At 30.8% G+C, this 18860-nt stretch overlaps 1 protein-coding gene across 3 annotated transcripts in view; it reads left to right on the top strand.

The window, feature by feature from the left end:
* Positions 1-18860, top strand: part of LOC118185039 (uncharacterized) — a 337637-nt gene that overhangs the window by 238990 nt on the left and 79787 nt on the right. For all 3 annotated transcript variants that reach the window (XM_085816092.1, XM_085816093.1, XM_085816094.1), the window contains 3 exons: positions 5141-5273; positions 9089-9329; positions 12496-12753. In XM_085816092.1, coding sequence (XP_085672218.1) covers positions 5141-5273; positions 9089-9329; positions 12496-12753 — 632 coding nt within the window. The remainder of the gene's footprint in view (positions 1-5140; positions 5274-9088; positions 9330-12495; positions 12754-18860) is intronic.

Below are 18860 nucleotides of genomic sequence, written 5' to 3'. Positions count from 1 at the left end.
GCCCCTTTGGACGTAATTTAAAATCTGAAACCTTTCAGATTTTTTTTTATTTGTTTATTAACATGTTTCTGATGAAAACTGTGATTGGTGTATTTAAGTGTTATATTTTTACTATATATAAATCATGAAGTATGCTTAATAGCTGTACTAACTAAATATTCAGTTCTAATATTGACTTTTATCCATTCTATACAAAGCTGGACTATACAATGCTAAAATTAAATCTTCGTTGTATATTGTCTGCGTATGAAGACTGCCCAGCCAGAGAAGTTTCTGCCCTTTTCCATCAAGACGACGGACCCCAAACTAATAGATAATCGTAGTTCCACTATATTCGTCCCTCTTCTCATAAACAATAGAGAATTTATACAGAAACAATGAAAAGTTGTGTAAGAATATGCCTTAAAACTTAAAATTAAAAAAAAAAAAAAAAAAACTATAATCTAAATATTTAATCATCGAAATTCTTTACAATTTTACTGTTGGCAATAGTATTTTATTTTTCAGATAGTATTTTATAAATACCTTGTCTGAAATTGCATTTTAAATGATATATTAATTTTTCATAACAAAGTATTTTATAAATACCTTGTCTGAAATTGCATTTTAAATGTTATATTAGTTTTTCATTTATCCGTATATTTCTCTTATATGCATTTATGTAGCCTGCGCTAATTTTGATTTTATAAGTTTACTAATGATATATGTGGTTTTAAAATGTCGTTTGATATATGTTATTCCGTGGTTTCAGTTTTTAGGTGAATGATGAAAATTTCCAGTTGGTGTAGAATTTATCTTTCTTTTATTAATAACAGGGATAAAAAAGTACACAAATACACACATATTTCAACAAAGAATTAGCGTATTAAAAAGTTAAAAAGAAATAAAAATTTTAAGTGTTAGAAATGTATTAATCTAATGGTAACATTTTCTAATATTTTAGTTCCATCGCAGAACCCTAGATGGCGACACTATGAGATAAATAATTTTCTAATAAAATGAATAAACGTTATAAATATAATAATTCTAGGATTTCTAATCAGAAAGATATGTGATCAAATTGTTTTCGAATAAATTTACTAGGAAAATGCTTATTTATTTCCTGACTGTTACGGCTACTGATGGCTGACTTTCATTCCGTTTTTTATTTTAAACTTACTCTTTTAATTCTTCAGAAGGGGGAATAGGAACGTATATCTCTTAATTATAGTGGCGATAAATGCATAGATTCAAAAATTTCGGAATGCACTTATAAATATACTTTAAAATACACTTAGAAAGGAAACATTTTAATAAATTTACATTTAAGGCCACTAGATGGCGACACTTGTTGGTATATTTTAGATACTAAACTTTGAGCTAAAGAAAAAATTTAGTGCATTAGAAAGCACATATAAATAGGTTTACTAATATTATCGCATCCATTTTTCAAAGTAATCAGTTTTAATTGTCACTTTTAGTACTGTTATTTTTACTTACACAAATTAATTTGCTGTTTATTCATACTTTGGACGATGCTGTGACAAATCAGAAGTTTCTAAATTATAAGCTAAAAAGAACTGGGGAGATGGCGGTAGGGAAACGCGCGGGGAAGAAATATGTGAGTAAATGTATAATTAAAACTTAAAAAAATGATGTAGCCTTAAAGGGAATAATAAGTCTAAATTTTATTTCGAAGTCAAAACGATTCTGCTTCATATTACATTGCTGTTTTTTTTAATTACCAAAATGAAGTAGTGTACAATACATTGCATTTTTATAGATAGAAAACTTACTTGCATGGATCTTGCAGGCTTCAATGTATATATTTCTTGCATGAATCTTGTACGTATCAATGCAAATTTTCCCGCGTGGCACATATCCATAAATGGAATGATTTACAGGAAATAAATTAAGTATTGCAATCGCGAATAATTTTTTTTTTTTTTTTTTTTTTTTTTAGAATGCTAATCACAAGTGCTTAAGATAAAGTGCTTTTTTCCTTTTACTGGGCTAAGATATGCCACCATTTTCAATCATCAAAATGCATCGATGTTCTGAGACGAAATTTGTAGCAAGGATCGAATGAAACTACAGTCGAATTCATAACATTAATTTTTAATAGGTTTTAAAAAATAATTTTTTTAAATAAATGTACTTTTAACATTTCTCTTAAATCTGTGCTTTGAGTTTATTTTGCTAATAATATTGAAAGATATATAGGAAATCGTATTAAATTTTTTTCGGAGCAGCTTTCGAAAATGTGCATAAAATTTATCTCTAAAATCTTTTTTTAAATCTTTTTAAAGTTTATATTTTAAATTTATCTTAAGAATCAGTCTCACTAATCTTTTATATATTTATCTGGCTTTGTCTATACGTTTATTATATATATATATATATATATATATATATATATATATTAGTTTTGTAATTATATATATCTCCTGCCTATTCAACAATTATTCACTTATGCATTTTTATAAATGTTTAGGATTAAAAAAATTATTGGAATTATATATTACACATTTATTATATATTCATAAATTTTGATACTTGCACTTGATTTACATATGCTCTCAGAATTTAAATGACATTGTAGATTAGTTCGCAGCAATAATTAATCATTTATTTGTAATTCAATTGCATTTAAAATTTAATTTTTTTTTTTACGAATAGAGAATGTTTGTTAAATTAATATATATATATATATATATATGTAATGATTATGCATTAGGCCCCTTTTTATGTATCTGTATATAAATGCTAATAACAGGACGCTTTTATAAATAATTTTGGTGTTAAAACATACATCAAAATTATTATAATAATTATTATATGCCTTGGGGAGAAATGAGTATTGTCCCGTTAAGCCTTGGCGGTTATCTATTACTCGCAAAGCATTCTTCAATGTCTGAAATGCATGGTTTATTTGATCTACACGTTCAGGAAAAATTTAATATAAACTTGTTAGCCCAAAGGGAGTTAGTTCAGAACAGCTATTAATTTCATTTTGGCATTTTGTGGCGTTTCACGTTTCAAATTGTTGCCACCAAATATTAGATCCTGCATTATATTTAAAAAATAAATAATGAAGAATCTGCATGAATGTATGTATGTATCTCGCATTGCAAAAAAAACAACGACATCAATGTTTGAATAAGGTAGTTCTCCATCTGAACATGAAGCGCAAATTTGGATTTTGGAATTTGTTTTATTATCTATTTCATAGTTTGTAAAATTTTAACGAATTTTTGATTAACAAACTCAACGATTTCAAAGCGATGGCAACACTGTACGGGGGAAAAAATGATCTCCAGCGCGCGAGACTGTATATCGGAAATTATAAAGACATACTGTTTTGCTGATTTTAAATATTTTGTGGTATTGGTGTTGAATTGAATTTTATGTAGTGTGAAAAAGGTGATATTTAATAAATAAAGGTAACACGCAAAACGTTGAAAAAACGCCCCTTTGGATGTATTATAAAAATATGAAAGCTTTCAGATTTTTTTTTTCATTTATTATTTATTCGATACAATTCTGTGAGCAGTTTATTTAAATGAACGACATAGAAATATACACAAAATTTATTTTAAACGGATACTTTATAGCGACCAATACTTTATAGACGGATACTTTATAGTTCAATTGCTGTTTATAATAAGTCAAACACATTCGCAACATCGATGTGATGCCTGAACATACAACTCTGATAGGGCCTATTCTAAATGTAAAAGCACAGTTTAAGCAGTTTAAGCACTGAGAAAGTTTTTAGTATATTTATGTCTAAAAGGGGAAGGAGAGAGGAGGAGGAAAAAAATGAAATAAAAAAATGAAAGCTTTTTGACCTCCTACAAATTGATTCTGTATGGAAGTAATATGTACTATATGGATCACTTTTTAACTTGATCTGAAATGAAACTCCTGCAATGAAAAAAAATTGGACTTTGAACGTAGACTTTGTTGTTTCGAAAATGGTCAAGACATGTTTTTGCTTTGTTACCATAGAAACCTATAACACAGATTGACGTCTTTGTTCCCAGTGTACGTCATCTCCTTCCCTTTACCAATCAAGGTCAGACAATCTTCAAAACAAAGCGAAAAAGTGACAAACAATAATGATTTCTTATCCACCGAACAGGAACAAATATTTTCCTTGACTGTAACCTCAAAGTATTCAAAGAAATTTGTAGAATAATTTTATCAGTCAGGAAGAAATGATCGTGAGCCTCTTCTTTACACATAATTGTAAAGGAGTACACATTTTAATTAGAAGAATCGGTAAAAATTCTATCTAAGGAACTAGATTTTCTTTCCAAAAACATTTAAGGAAAATTTTAATTTTACGCACTGTATATTAAAACACATACAGACGTATTACGAATTTTGCATATATGTAAATAATTTTAGCGAAATCATACGTAAAAATATAATATTTTTCGTATAATGTAACACGAAATGCTTGAAAGAGAAGATGCTCTGCCTAAAAAACAAAAATACAGGGGCAAGTTTATTTAACATTGAGTAAATGGCCGTCTCTCTAAAATGGCGAAATATCGCCAAGTTGGCAATGATTTTGGCAACTAAGATTTCTCGCCAAATCTAAGCGTCGCCAGAATCGTTACCATTTGTCGACATTTTGGTCCAGAGTCTGTTAACTTTAAAAGGTGTTGTAATTCAATAACAGTAATTGATCTTAGATATAACTGTAACCGTATCCGGCTCTCATAATTTCGGGAAGTGGAAAATAAAGATGTGTGTTACACAGTAGTCTTCTTTGAATTAACACAAAGGAGATTCTGTGTAGTTCATACATCATACCATTTAGTGAAGTTTATAATAGCATTATAAAGTTATAATCATCCATGTAATGTTACTAACGTATGAATAACAGCAATTATTTGAAATGGTTTTAAAGGATTTTAGTTTCATATTTGTCATAAAAATATTATCAGATGTTCTTTGCCCATCTCAAAATCAATGAATGATTTCCTTGCATTTAAAAGTTTCAAAATTAGTAATTTTATGATTTAATAATACGTTTTATAGGATATTAAAGATCTCACATTCGTAAAACATAGATGTAAGCTTTTGTAATCTTCGTCGAATATCCTGTTAGCGACGAGGGTAGTTATTCTTGCATTTTTGTTTAATGTAGGCGACAAAAACGAGGCACATCGAAGGAGCGTGGTGGCACACAGCTACCTACCTGGGCTGAAACAAGGACTACTCGTCTGCGAAGAAGCCGTGCTCTCGGAGAAAGTAACAGCAATGCCACCTCTCAACAAAAAGTAAGATTTAGACCACAGATACAAAAAATACTATTTAAAAATTAAGCATCTAATGATGATTTCCAGAAAATAAAAGTAATATATTTCGAAGTTTCAGGCTATCGTTTTGTTTGAATGAATCTTAAATTTTATCACATATTGAGTACATAAGTATGTGCTACTTATAATTTTTTTTTTTACTTCCTTGTACGAAGTAAAAAGGAAGTATTGTAATCGCGAAAAGTTTCAGGCAGCATATTTCAACGAAAATATCCATTTTGACCGCTATCGAATGAAATTTAACGATGTTTTTGCGTGATATCTGTACGTAAGGACAGAATAAAAGACTTTTTCTCCCCCCCAAAAATATAAAACTGCTTTAAAATCAATACTGAAGAGAATTTTTCGTGGCGTCTGTACGAACGTATGTACGTACGTACGTACGTATGTATCTCGCATAACTCAAAAACGAGTAGCCTCAGAACGTTGAAATTTTGTATATAGGACTGCTATAACATGTAGATGTGCACTTCGTATTTTGGTTGCAATCTGCCGCACCAAACGTTTATAAATATATTTATATATATATCCACTCTGCTACCCGGCTCAGTGATCTCAGTTTCTTTACTCTTATATGTTTGTAAATTGTACATTTTTTGCTTTAAAAATGATTGAATTATGTTGTTCTTATCTTCCGGTTAAGGTTTTTATGCCTTTCGTAATTCTGAAGCAATATTTGTACAATTATCAACAATTTAAAAGCTGTTCAAGTGCGGTTAAGTTTTAAATAACATGGCGGACATATTTGTTTACGTTTGAAACAGCAGAATTGTAGATTTGTTGCCAATCTACAGAGACTAAGCTTCACAACACAAAAATAACGCCTTCATTTATTATTGCGAATTAAATCATGCTTAATCCTTTCTGGAATTTTTTCGAGGAAATAAATGTTTAAGATTTACTTCGTAATTTTTAATGCGGATATTTTGAGTTTTTACGTATTTTTTTTTGCTTTGTCGCGAAGGGAGAACTGAATTAATTGAATGAGAAATACTCAATCGTCTGTGAAAAACTGTTTCTTTCTGTTCTGTTTGCTTAATTTCTTTCATACATCGTTTTAGCTTTATTATAGTACTTGAATAGAACATGTGGCAACGATAATTCTTCAAATGATATAAATTTTGTGCATTCAGAGTGTCGTTATAGTAAACAAATATAGTGAATTTTAAAGAGTTCGTTTATTCTATTGTGGTTTACTCGCTGTCGACGAAGTAGATTTAATTCAATCCAATCAATTTAAATGAAATTCAAGAAAAAAATGCGTATAATTTAATATTCCGTACAAGGAAGTCATGTGGTTGTACACATCAGATTTTTTTTCGCATGCGGTAAAATCTTAACGCAAGAAAGCAGCACGTGTCCGGTAGAGTTAAGAATCTTAATATTTGTTTTTATAATTTCGCATGCATTAAATATTTTGCGCTTTTCAAATTTTCCACGGGCCATTAACAACTGCATTCATTTCTACTAGGACTGAATTTTATTGTTCTATTGATACCATGCATATTTATTTTCCATTTTTAATTCAAATCAGTTATTACCTTCAATTAGTATTATATCATTTGCTAGAATGTAGGGTTGATACATGACACCTTGGCTACTATAAACAGTTTTTCAATTTTTATCCTCTAGTTTCCAACTGAAGCAATCATAGTCTTATGGAACATATAATAATAGTATCTTTTTTCATGCAAAGATAATCTGAATTCTTTATTAATTTAGTTTAAAAGCGTATTTTTTCAAAGAAACTTTTGAATGAGCATGAGGAAAATTTTGTTTATTACATAAAGAAAGAAAGCTCATTGAAAGTTCTGCAATAACCCTTATTTGATTACTTATGTATGCAACACGCATCTTATGTCTTCGTACATCAGCTACAGCCCAGGGTTAACGTTTTGGAGGCCAAAACGCCCGAGATGACCTTTCATTCAAACGACCACAACCGCCCGAAACGGCCGAGATTGCGATGTTGTTTTCTTCCTTCTCCTTAACGTAGCAGGTGCCCCAGATGCATTGTATCAGTTAATTGCAGACAGCTTGTCCTAAGAGGCTAATGGAAGCTTCTTTGCTAGGAAGTAGAAATCTTCACACCTCTGTATGCGTTAAGACGGGATGGGGAGGAAACGGGCGGGACGGGAAATGGACGAGGACAGGAGTTTCGGTATTTTAAGCATATAGGTTAACGAAGACTTCGGTTTTCTAAAAGTTAAGTAGCTGCGTTTCATTACACTATCGTTCTCACTTCTGATGTGCATTTTGAAGTTTTAAAGGGACTCATACACCTTAATACCCATAAGAACTTTGTGACTGTTGCAAAAATTGGGATAACTTATTTATTTTAAAAGCAATTACTTTCAACTTTTTACAGCTGACTACATAATATAGCTGCTTTCTGAAATAGTAATCAGAAAGTGTGTTGGCCACAAATATTTTTATAATTTAATCCGCTTTGTGACAAAATTTTTCGTCATGTTTCCAGCTTGCGCGCACAGTTTAAAACATTCTATTGCATAATTTAATTCCATATTAAATATATCACTTTTATAATATTTGGAAACTACTGTGAACCAAACATTCTAAGAATTTCATGTTAAATTTTTATTTTATTTGGAGTTGAGTTTATAAAATGAATTTTATTAAAAAGTCTGTAATGTTTTCGTGCATAAAGTTGTTTACTATTAAAATATTCATCAGATTTTTGGTTCAGTTAGAAAATAGGGCCCATGTAAAGAATTCCATCCAACTTCAAGTATTTACCATTAACCACTTTTAAAATATCATGCGCGCAAGGTGGAAACATGACAAAAAAATTTTGTCAGAGGATTAAATTATAAAAATATTTGTGGCAACATAAACTTTTGGGTTACTCGTTCCCAAAGCAGCTGTATTATGTAGTGAGCTGTAAAATGTTGGAAGTAATTGCTTTTAAAATAAATAAAATATCCCAATTCTTGCAACAGTCACATATTCAAAAATCATAAGGGGTTTAAGGTGTATGAGCCCCCTTAAGACATTTCTGTTCTTTCTTGCTGTAAATCTAGTCACTAGGTATAGAGGTATGAAATATAAGAATAGAACTCTACAAGGGTATGCATAAGGGTAGTAAATTAATAAATAATTAAGGAAATATAAGGGTAGTAAATTGCATATATATGTAATAACTTATTACTTTACTGACATTGCAGAGAACATGATTTACGGTATGATGAAACTTGGTGCATACATGCAGTCGTGCTTATTTGATCCCTTTTTTATTCTAACGAAGCACATTCTCAGCGTAAATCATGCCGCACAATCTGCGTTCCCATGTTTGATTCGCATTTATGCCTTTTCTACATCTATACAACATTTAACTTAGATAGAGAAATAAGCAGCAGCATCTTCGTAGAGGAATACGGAGAAAGAGAATGCGGTGTGTCCAAGATGAAAACTCTGTTCCATAAGACTTAATTTTAGATTAGCTTTATCCCTATTCGTTTATTTTAAATTTTGGTACCCAAATTTGAAGTTATCATTGGCTGAAGCGTTTCGTAAGTATCTGCGTCATTAATGTTAGCTAAGTATCATATAAGAAAGATAATCTTGAAATGACGCAGTTTAGGGAGATTTATTATAAGCAGTTATTATAGTATTTAGGATAAGAAGGGGGATAACCAAACTAAAATATAGAGTTAAAAGACTATTGCAAATTATGGCTAGAATTTTATTTATTTTATTGGTATGTACGCATATATATATCTAAAAATGTATGAAAGGATTTTTTCCCCATCTTGTAGAAAAAGCGCGAGGTAAGCAGATCGAAAACAAGAGAGCCTCCCCCTCCCCGTCATCCGTTCGATGCGGAAGATGAAGCAGAAGAGGAGGAGCCTGGCAAAATTCTGATGGACCGAATTAGGGCCAATTCCAGGTGTCTCAAAGCCCAACTCGCATCTCGCAGGACAGTGACGGACACAGGATCTGCAAGCGCCGAACGCCCCTCCAGGGAGAGGAAGGCTGAAAATCACAAAAACGGGAAAGGTAATAAATAATAACTATCATAACTGTTCATGCGTAACGTCTAGTTAGCAATCTGCGTGAAACGAAACAGAACAGCCTTTCTACTTCGGCTAGCTTGCTTCCCGATTATTCTCCTGCGTGCATTTTGTAAAATAGAAGATCACGGGTTATAATACTACAATTCAAATGCATCAGCTATTTCGATCCGTAATGAAACGTTACAACATAAAAAGCGCTACGTTACAACATAAAAAGCGCTACGTTACAACATAAAAAGCGGGTCAGGTTAATATGGGTTATAAAGGTATCGAAAATGATTAATGTACTCTTATGCTCAAAGTAGTTTGTACTCCAAGTGAATAAATTAATAACTGAAAGATGAGGTAACAGTATGCATAATGTAAAGGAAGCATTTTGTACCTTTGAATTTTAGAACATGTTTTATGAATAAGTCGGTAAATTATATTGGCAAAAAGCAATAAAGATAAATGGAATGTATAAAATATCGACTAAGTGATCTAAACGTAAAGCGATCGTGAACATGTATGAGAAAGTTTGGGGAAAAATTATATTTTCAGATTCGGATAATATTTCTAAATCGATAACCGGAAGTTAAAATAATTACACAAACCAAAAACTAAACAACTAAAAATAGGAAAGCTTTCAGATTTTATATTACGCCCAAAGGGGCGCTTTTTTAACGTTTGTGTGTTACCTTTATTTATTAAATATTATCTTCTTAAGGGGACTCATACACCTTAAAACCCATAAGATGTTGGAATAGGTGACTGTTGCAAGAATTGGGATAACTTATTTATTTTAAAAGCAATTACTAAAAACATTTTATAGCTGGCTACATAACATAGCTGCTTTCTGAAATAGTAATCAGAAAGTTTGTGTTGCCACAAATATTTTTATAATTTAATCCGCTTCGTGACAACATTTTTCGTCATGTTTCCAACTTGCGCGCACAGTTTAAAACATTCTGTTTCATAATTTAATTTCATATTTAATATATAGCTTTTATAACATTTAGAAACTACTGTGAACCTAAAATTCTAAAAATTTCATGTTAAATTTTTATTTTATTTGGAGTTGAGTTTATAAAATGTAATTTATTAAAAAAATTTGTAATGTTTTCGTCCATAAAATTTTTCGATATTAAAATATTCATCAGATTGCTGTTTCAGTTAGAAAATAGTGACCATATAAAGAATTCCATCCAATTTCAAGTATGTACCATTAGCCATTTTTAAAATATCATGCGCGCAAGGTGGAAACATGGCGAAATATTTTGTCACAAAGAGGATTAAATTACAAAAGTATTTGTGGCAACACAAAATTTCTGGTTATCAATTTCCAAAGCAGCTATATTATGTAGTCAGCTGTAAAAAGTTGGAAGTAATTGCTTACAAAATAAATAAAATATCCCAATTCTTGCAACAGTCACATATTCGAAGATCATGAGGGGTTTAAGGTGTATGAGTCCCCTTAAAACTATATAAAATTCAATTCAACAGCAATACCACAAATTATTTAAAGACAGCAAAGCAGTATATCTTTAAAATTTCTGAGACACAGTCTCGTGCGCTGGAGGTAAAGTGCTTTTTTTTCAACGTACAGTGTTACCATTGCTAGTTTATAAATCGTTGAGTTTCTTTAATCAAAGATAGGTTAAAATTTTATAAAATATGAAATAGGTAATAAAACAAATTCCAAATTCCAAATTTGGGCTTCTAAATGCCTCTATTCGAATGGAGGACTACGTTCTTCAAAATTTGATGTCTCTATGTACCGTTGTTTTTTCACAGTGCGAGAGAGATACATACATTCATGCAGATTATTCATTGTTTAACTTCTTTAAATATAATGCAAGGAGATAATATTTGGTGGTAACAATTTGAAAAGTGAAACGCCGTTCATAGTGAACCAACGCTAAATGCCGAAAGGAAATTAATAACTCTCCTAGACAAATTGCTCTTTTTGGCTAAAAGTTACCTTAAACATATTCTAAATTAGTTTTAATATTTTATTCCTTTGCTTTTTGAAAATCTTAGATAATATGAAATAAATAAATTCATAGCATAAAATTTAGCTGTGAAAAATCAGTAGTAGTTTTCAAATTAAGTCTTAAATTAGCAACGTTTCTATTTTTAATTTAATGCTACTTTAATTAATGTGTGACATTTTAAATTCTTAATTAAAATTTATAATTTAATTTCAAATTAAGCAAAACGAACTTGAAATTTGTCCTTTGTTATTCTTGTTTTATTTCCGACAGGCATTTCCATCAATTTTGTTAATTATCTTTATTAAAAACAATATAAGTTCTTAAGTACCTCACATTTATGTATTTTGATTAAATTAATTATTATTCATGAAATGCATTTGATGTTTTGTAACTGATAGTTACTCAGACGTAATCCATGACAAAAAAAAAAAAAAAAAAAAAATCTGAAATGTTTCAGATTTTAAATTACGTCCAAAGGGGCGTTTTTTTAACATTTTGTGTGTTACCTTTCTTTATTAAATATCATGTTCCTCGCAGTTAAACCATAAGATCAGGTACAACAGCAATATCGCAAAATAGTTTTAAAACGAGCATATCTTTAGAATTTCCGATACAGAGACTCACGCGCTGGAGATAAAAATGTTTTTTCTGCACAACGTTGCCATTGCTCGCTTTGAAATCCTTGAGTTTGTTAATCAAAAATTCGTCAAAGTTTTAAAAAATAGGAAATCGATGATAAAACAAATTTCAAATTTCAAATTTGGTCTTCCACATGCTCATATTCGTTCGAGGATTACGTTATTCAAAATTCGATGACTCTATGTACCGTTATTTTATGACAATGTGAGAAATATACATACATTTACGCAGATTTTCATTATTTAATTTCTTCAAATATAATGCAGGACTCTAACATTTTGTGGCAACAGTTTGAAAAGTGAACCGACATTTATGAGTCCGACGCAAAATGCCAAAACGAAACTAATAGTGTCCTTCGGGATTCAAATCCCTTTGGACTTAAAAAAAAAAAAAAAAAAAAAATTCGGCAGAGGTCGCGAGGCAAGACGTTACATTTCTAAGAACTGCAAAGAGAGTTCTTTTACCTATTAAGAATTTGATTTTGGCGGTTCACCCATTCCCAATTGGACAGATAATAATCCTTTTCCTTGCCAACAGGACACAACGGCGTGTACACCATGCACGCGAGGAAGAACCGTAGGGGCGGTAGCGAGAATGAAGAACGAGCGGAGGGCATCGTTGAGGTCGAAACGACGGCGGTCAAGCTCCTCGACGAGCAAGGTAACGAGATATCCAAAGAAAATCCGGTCACTCTTCGTAATGATGAACCGAAAGAAGAGCCGGAAATTGTTCACCAGCATACACTGTCTGTGGATGGACAAGATGGCCGAACGGACAACATGGCCGGAAACGAAGGTAATATTCAAACTCGAAAAAAATATTTTGAACACTAAAAAACATTTGGTGGATCTTTTATATAAAATTACTTGACACACATATGTTATTGTGACACATATTATACTACACAAAATTTATATTTTTGTAACGTTTGAAAATTTTGCAGTTTAACATACTCGCTATCAGCGATAATACTTTTTGATATTAGTGTATTTTTTAAATTTTTTAGATAGATTAATTATATTACTATGTTTTACATATTACAACTTTACTTATTGACTGTTGTTCTAGAATGGAATGTTTATTGAATAAGAGTCATAATTTTAATTATGTCACTTAAAGCGAGAATAATATTCTTAAGAATTATTTGTAAAATTCCTAACATGTAAATATTTAAGAATGTTTTTTTTTATTGACGAAGGGGCTGATTTCATGGCCATTTTTATGGTTTTTATCGTGCAACATGTGAATATGAGCTAGGTTTGATCAGAATGTTTTCCAAGAAGGCATCCCTACTCCTAGCCAGATAGCCCTAAAATGATTTGACGTAATCAAACAAGACAATCTAATCCTGTTTAATATTTAATGTTTTACGTTGTTAGAAATGTTTTCCTCTTCTTTCTTTTCGAAATTACGTTAAGTTTTTCCTTATTAAGAACAAGATGCCGTCTGTTTTTGATTATTTTATTTCAACAAGTAAACTGCTTTTGTTTTTCGTTCTTTTTTTCAGGTCGCCATGACCTAAGGCATTTCGCATTTACATTTATACCGTGTTTAGTAAAAATACGCTTTTATTATGAAAAATACGTAAAATACTGCATTTTTTATGTTTAAATTTGCAAACAGAGTCAAAAATTTTCTTAATTTTTTTTTTTTTTTTTTTTTTTTTTTGTGTTTAGAGAAAATTTAATGTTAAAGATTAAGAAAACAAGCTTTAAATTCCGCTATTACAGATATGGGCTGCTTGAAAAAAAATTCATGAAATATGTTATTACGTACAAATCACTGTTTACGAAATAGTGTTACTTGAGCAAATTAAATTGGACCAACTTTGCCAAATTCAAAACTTTTAAAAATTTTATTTAAATTATGGTCCATTTTATAGGACTAGGCAGCCAAATGCACTTCTACTTTATCTCTAGTTATTTACTATTACCCAAATACTCTGGAATGCATTTCTGAACACAAAAAACGATTATTAGTTATTAAGCGATTATTATTCACCATAAGCTCTTGTCAGTCTTTCCTAAATACATTTGCTTTATTACATTAAAAAAATCTGAAAGTTTTAAGATTTTGGGCCGTTTCTTTCATTTACAGACACATATGTGTTTTGAGAGCATTTCGGCTTACGCCACATCGAGCTAAAATATTTAATAACAGCATATCTTTAGAATTTCCGATAGACAGCCTCGCGCACTGGAGATGAAAAGCGGTTTATTCCTTACAGTGTTGCCATTACTCGCTTTAAAATTTTGAGTTTGTTAATCAAAAATTTGTTAAAGTTTTACAAAATATGAAATAGACAATAAAACAAATTTCAAATTGGGACTTCTAGGTGCCCATATTCGGGTGGAGGACTATATTATTCAAATTTTGATGACTCGCTTTTAAATTCGAGGCTCAAATTTTCAAATTTTGATGACTCTACGTGACGTTTTATTTCACAATGCGAGAAACATACATGCATGCATGTAGATTCTTCGTTATTTAGTTCCTTTAAATATAATACGGGGAGATAATATTTGTGGCAACAATTTGAAAAGTGATTCGTCGCAAAATGCCGTTTCGAGACTAATATCCCTTCTAAGATAACCCCATTTGGGCTAAAAACTTTATTAAAAGTGTGTGTGTGATTACGACAAAGCCTCGAGGGCTATCTGCCTAAGTGTAGGGATGCCTTCGTGGAGGACTTTCTAAGGGAAACTGGCTCGTATACACGTTGCATATGAGGAAAACCACGAAAACGCCCATGCAGCCAGCCCGTTCGCGGGATTCGAACCTCGGACCGAACTACCAGTGTTCAGCGACTTTACCGCTCGGCCGCTGGTGGGCCCCTTTGTTAAAAATATTTATAATTATGTAATATGTATAAATAAACTGCATAAGTTAAACATACAGTGAAAATAAACTTTAATTTGTCTTTAGAATATGGCATTTGAAACGTATCTCAAATATCGCTCCTCCTTCAGTATTCATCTGGTTTAGTGTTCATAGTTATAACTCAAAAATTTCAAATATTGTTACTTTTAGACCAATGCTGCATCAATCAGAGCTTGGTTGTAAACATTTTGCATATCCTTTCATAAAATGAAATTTATTTATGGTAGTCCTTTAACTGGTACATTTAAAGGTTATTATTTTGCATCAGCTCAAAATGGCAGAAAGGACTGAATAAAATTAGTTTTTCATATTTCTTAATTGTCTGTTGCTATAGCTTTAAAGAAGGAATCTTTTCCCGTTAATCCTTATATAATCTTCCAGGTTGCAAAAGATAATTTATGTATTCTACTTGTTTTAAAGGCTCATAGTTTCACCGAATAAATGGTGCTAGAAACAGGCCTCACTTTAGGATGATAACACCTTAGAAACTTATGAATAAGGTTTATGATTAAAACACACATTTCGACCTGATGAATATTCTTACTTCATTGCACACTTTAGCAAACAATATTTTTCACTTTGGATTTATTTTATAAACCCTAGTAATGATATGAATTTATAATTTTCTGACGCATTTATGCTATGTTCATGAGCCTCCATGCAAAACTTGGTCCAAAATAACAGGCATCCAATAGAAGATTTAAATTATAAATATATACATTTTAAGGGGACTCATACACCTTAAACCCCTCATGATTTTCGAATATGTGACTATTGCAAGGATTGGGATATTTGATTTATTTTAAAAGCAATTACTTTCAACTTTTTACAGCTGACTACATGATATAGCTGCTTTGGAAACTAGTAACCAGAAAGTTTGTGTTGCCACAAATATTTTTGTAATTTAACCCTGTTTGTGACAAAATTTTTTGCCATGTTTCCACCTTGCGCGCATGATATTTTAAAAATGGCTAATGGTACATACTTGAAATTTGCTGGAATTCTTTATACGGGCACTATTTTCTAACTGAACCAACAATCTGATGAATATTTTAATATTGAAAAATTTTACGGACGAAAACATTACAAATTTTTTTAATAAAATACATTTTATAAACTCAACTCAAAATAAAATAAAAAATTTAACATGAAATTTTTAGAATTTTAGGTTCACAGTAGTTTCCAGATGTTATAAAAGGTATATATTAAATATGGAATTAAATTATGAAGCAGAATATTTTAAACTGTGCGCGCAAGTTGGAAACATGACGAAAAATATTGTCACAAAGCGGATTAAATAATAAAAATATTTGTGGCAACACAAACTTTCTGATTACTATTTCAGAAAGCAGCTATATTATGTAATCAGCTGCAAAACGTTGGTAGTAATTGCTTTTAAAATAAATAAGTTATCCCAATTCTTGCAACAGTCACCTGTTCGAACATCTTATGGATTTTAAGGTGTATAAGCGTTATCTAAACGACGGCGACGCGTAAAATCGTTCTAAATGTGTTAAGACTCTTTGTATATACACAAACTAACAACGTAATTCCGAGAAAGTACCAAAATTTGTATGATAAAAATAAAAAAGGAAAAATAAAAAGAAAATAATTAATAATTTTGCCAATTATGAGTAGAATGTAAATAATATATGTGCCAAATATAACATCGCTACATTCAAAATACGTTTTAAATTATACTCATTAATAAACCCTGTCCATTTTAGACTTATACGAGTATTTAAAGTTGTTATGCATGGAGGTTTATACTATGAAAAAATGAATGATTAAAAAACAGACATAAAAACTATAAAAAATAAATGCATTATTAAATGAAAATAAAACGTAATTAAATATTGTCTAGTTAGTTGCGAGATGAGACTTATTAACTACATGTAAAAGTAGGATAGATGAAGAATTTTGCAATCAATCGCACAATCTTAGCAAAAATTTCATTTCCACATTGCTTCTACTCTTTATATTTAAAATGAAAGACAAACGTGATTTTTTAAATTTATTGATGTTTAGTATCGCTACTTTAACACAACATTCACCCTCTTGAAACTTCTTTCTAATATGTCACATATTCCATCTTATTGCGTTTTTATTTGTTTGTTTGCACATTTTTAGTCATCCGACTGGCTTTTGGTGAGAGAAGTCCACATAATTAAATACTTGCTTTTAGCTCTATTGAAAATTCTTAAATCTTTATTAATTATCTTATATTAGTGCAATTGAATAAAGTCAATTATGTATTAAGACACTATAACACGCCGAACAAATACTAATTCAGAAGTCAAACAATAAAAATCAGAGTTATATTTTTAAAATTTTCACAGGACTAGTTTCGATGGTTTTACCGAACCACCATCCTCAGTTGCAAAACCGCAAATGAACAAGATAGGAAATAATGATTAGATAAGAAAGCCTGATCAGAAAATAAGCTAGTGGCGCCATCTGTTGATGAAACCAGAACTAAAACATAATTTCTTTAAAGCCAGAAGGCAAAGATGGATTGGAATTAGGATCATTAACTAGAACAGAAATATTTTTTTGAATATGAAATGCCTCTGGAAAATCCAGTTCTCCAATGAAAGATGCTTTTTGAATAATTTTGACAGCAGAAAAATTGAAAGTGTGATTTTCGGACCAACAATGTTGGGCAACAGAAGACTTCTGTGTTTCCTTTTTTCTAACATATGCCTCATTTTCCATGACGCGAACTTTTAAGGCTCTCTTAGTTTGGCTAATGTAAATTAAACCACACTGGCAATGAATCCTATAAATACCACAGGAATTCATATCCGGAAGGAGGTCCTTGAGTATGGAACTCGGAATTTTATTAATATGAGAATAAATGACCCTAAAGTTAAATTTCTGCAAAATATGTGCAAGTTTATAGCTAATTGATGCAAAGAATGGAATGACAACAGAATTTTTATAATCTTCTAAAACAAGAGTGTGCCTTTTAGTGTGTTGAGATGAGAATTTTTCAACTGCTTGATTGATAATGTTGGGTGAAAAGCCCCTGTCAATAGCTGTTGCTTTTAAATAATTTAGTTCTTCATCAAGATTTAGTTTGCAGGAGCAAACTTGAAGAGCACGGAAAACTTAGGAATAAAATGAAACTAACTTTTGTTTAGTCGGATGACCTGATTTTTAATTCTAAAATATAATTTTAACTTCTCACAAACCTGTAAACCTTCGATTCCAAAGATTTTGGCTTTTATCGAAAAAGCTTTTAAGTTCAGTAAAGTTTCAGATTCACAAACAGAAATGATTAGGCATCTTATCGCTCATAATGTGAAATTCAGAAATAAACCTTTGAAACCAAATCTAACTGCGAGAGAAAGAGATACAATGCGCGAAATTCATTCTAACACGGATATTATCATTTGGAAGGCCGACAAAGGTAATCAGATAGTCGTAATGGATACTTACATCGATGGTGTCACGAATAACCATATAATCTCTTAAACGAAGGACCATATAATTCGGTCTCTAAAGATTCTTCATCTTCAGACCTGTCAAAAATAAAAACTGAGATCAAATCTTCACAAATCATTTCAAGCAACTTAAAACATTCGCTTATCCCATCTGTTGTGAATTGTGCCAGATTATATGCTCTTCCCAAAATTCATAAAAGTGGTATTCCTTTCCGCCCTATTGTATCAAATTTAGGTACTGCCTCGTATCCATTAGCTAAATTTTTAGTTTCTAGATTTCAACTATATTAGACAATAACATTAACACCATAAAAAATTCAATAGAGTTTGTACAAAAGGTTAAAAACATTTCTCCTCGAAATTTACTCATGGTTTCTTTTGATGTAAAATAATAATTCCCCAATGTTACAGTGAAGGGTGCATTAAGATGTCTAGAAACCAGACTTCGCGAATTTCATTTCTTTTGCATCGAAATTGATGAACTAATTTCTCTCACTAAACTCTGTTTGACACAAATACATTTTGTTTTCCAAAATAAATATTACAAGCAAACTGAGGGATTAACCATGGGAAGCC

This window comes from Stegodyphus dumicola, chromosome 4, assembly GCF_044657685.1.
Source record: "Stegodyphus dumicola isolate Sdum_Otavi_A_Nest chromosome 4, ASM4465768v1".
Classification (NCBI taxonomy): domain Eukaryota; kingdom Metazoa; phylum Arthropoda; class Arachnida; order Araneae; family Eresidae; genus Stegodyphus; species Stegodyphus dumicola.
This window is presented reverse-complemented; position numbering and strand designations above follow the sequence as displayed.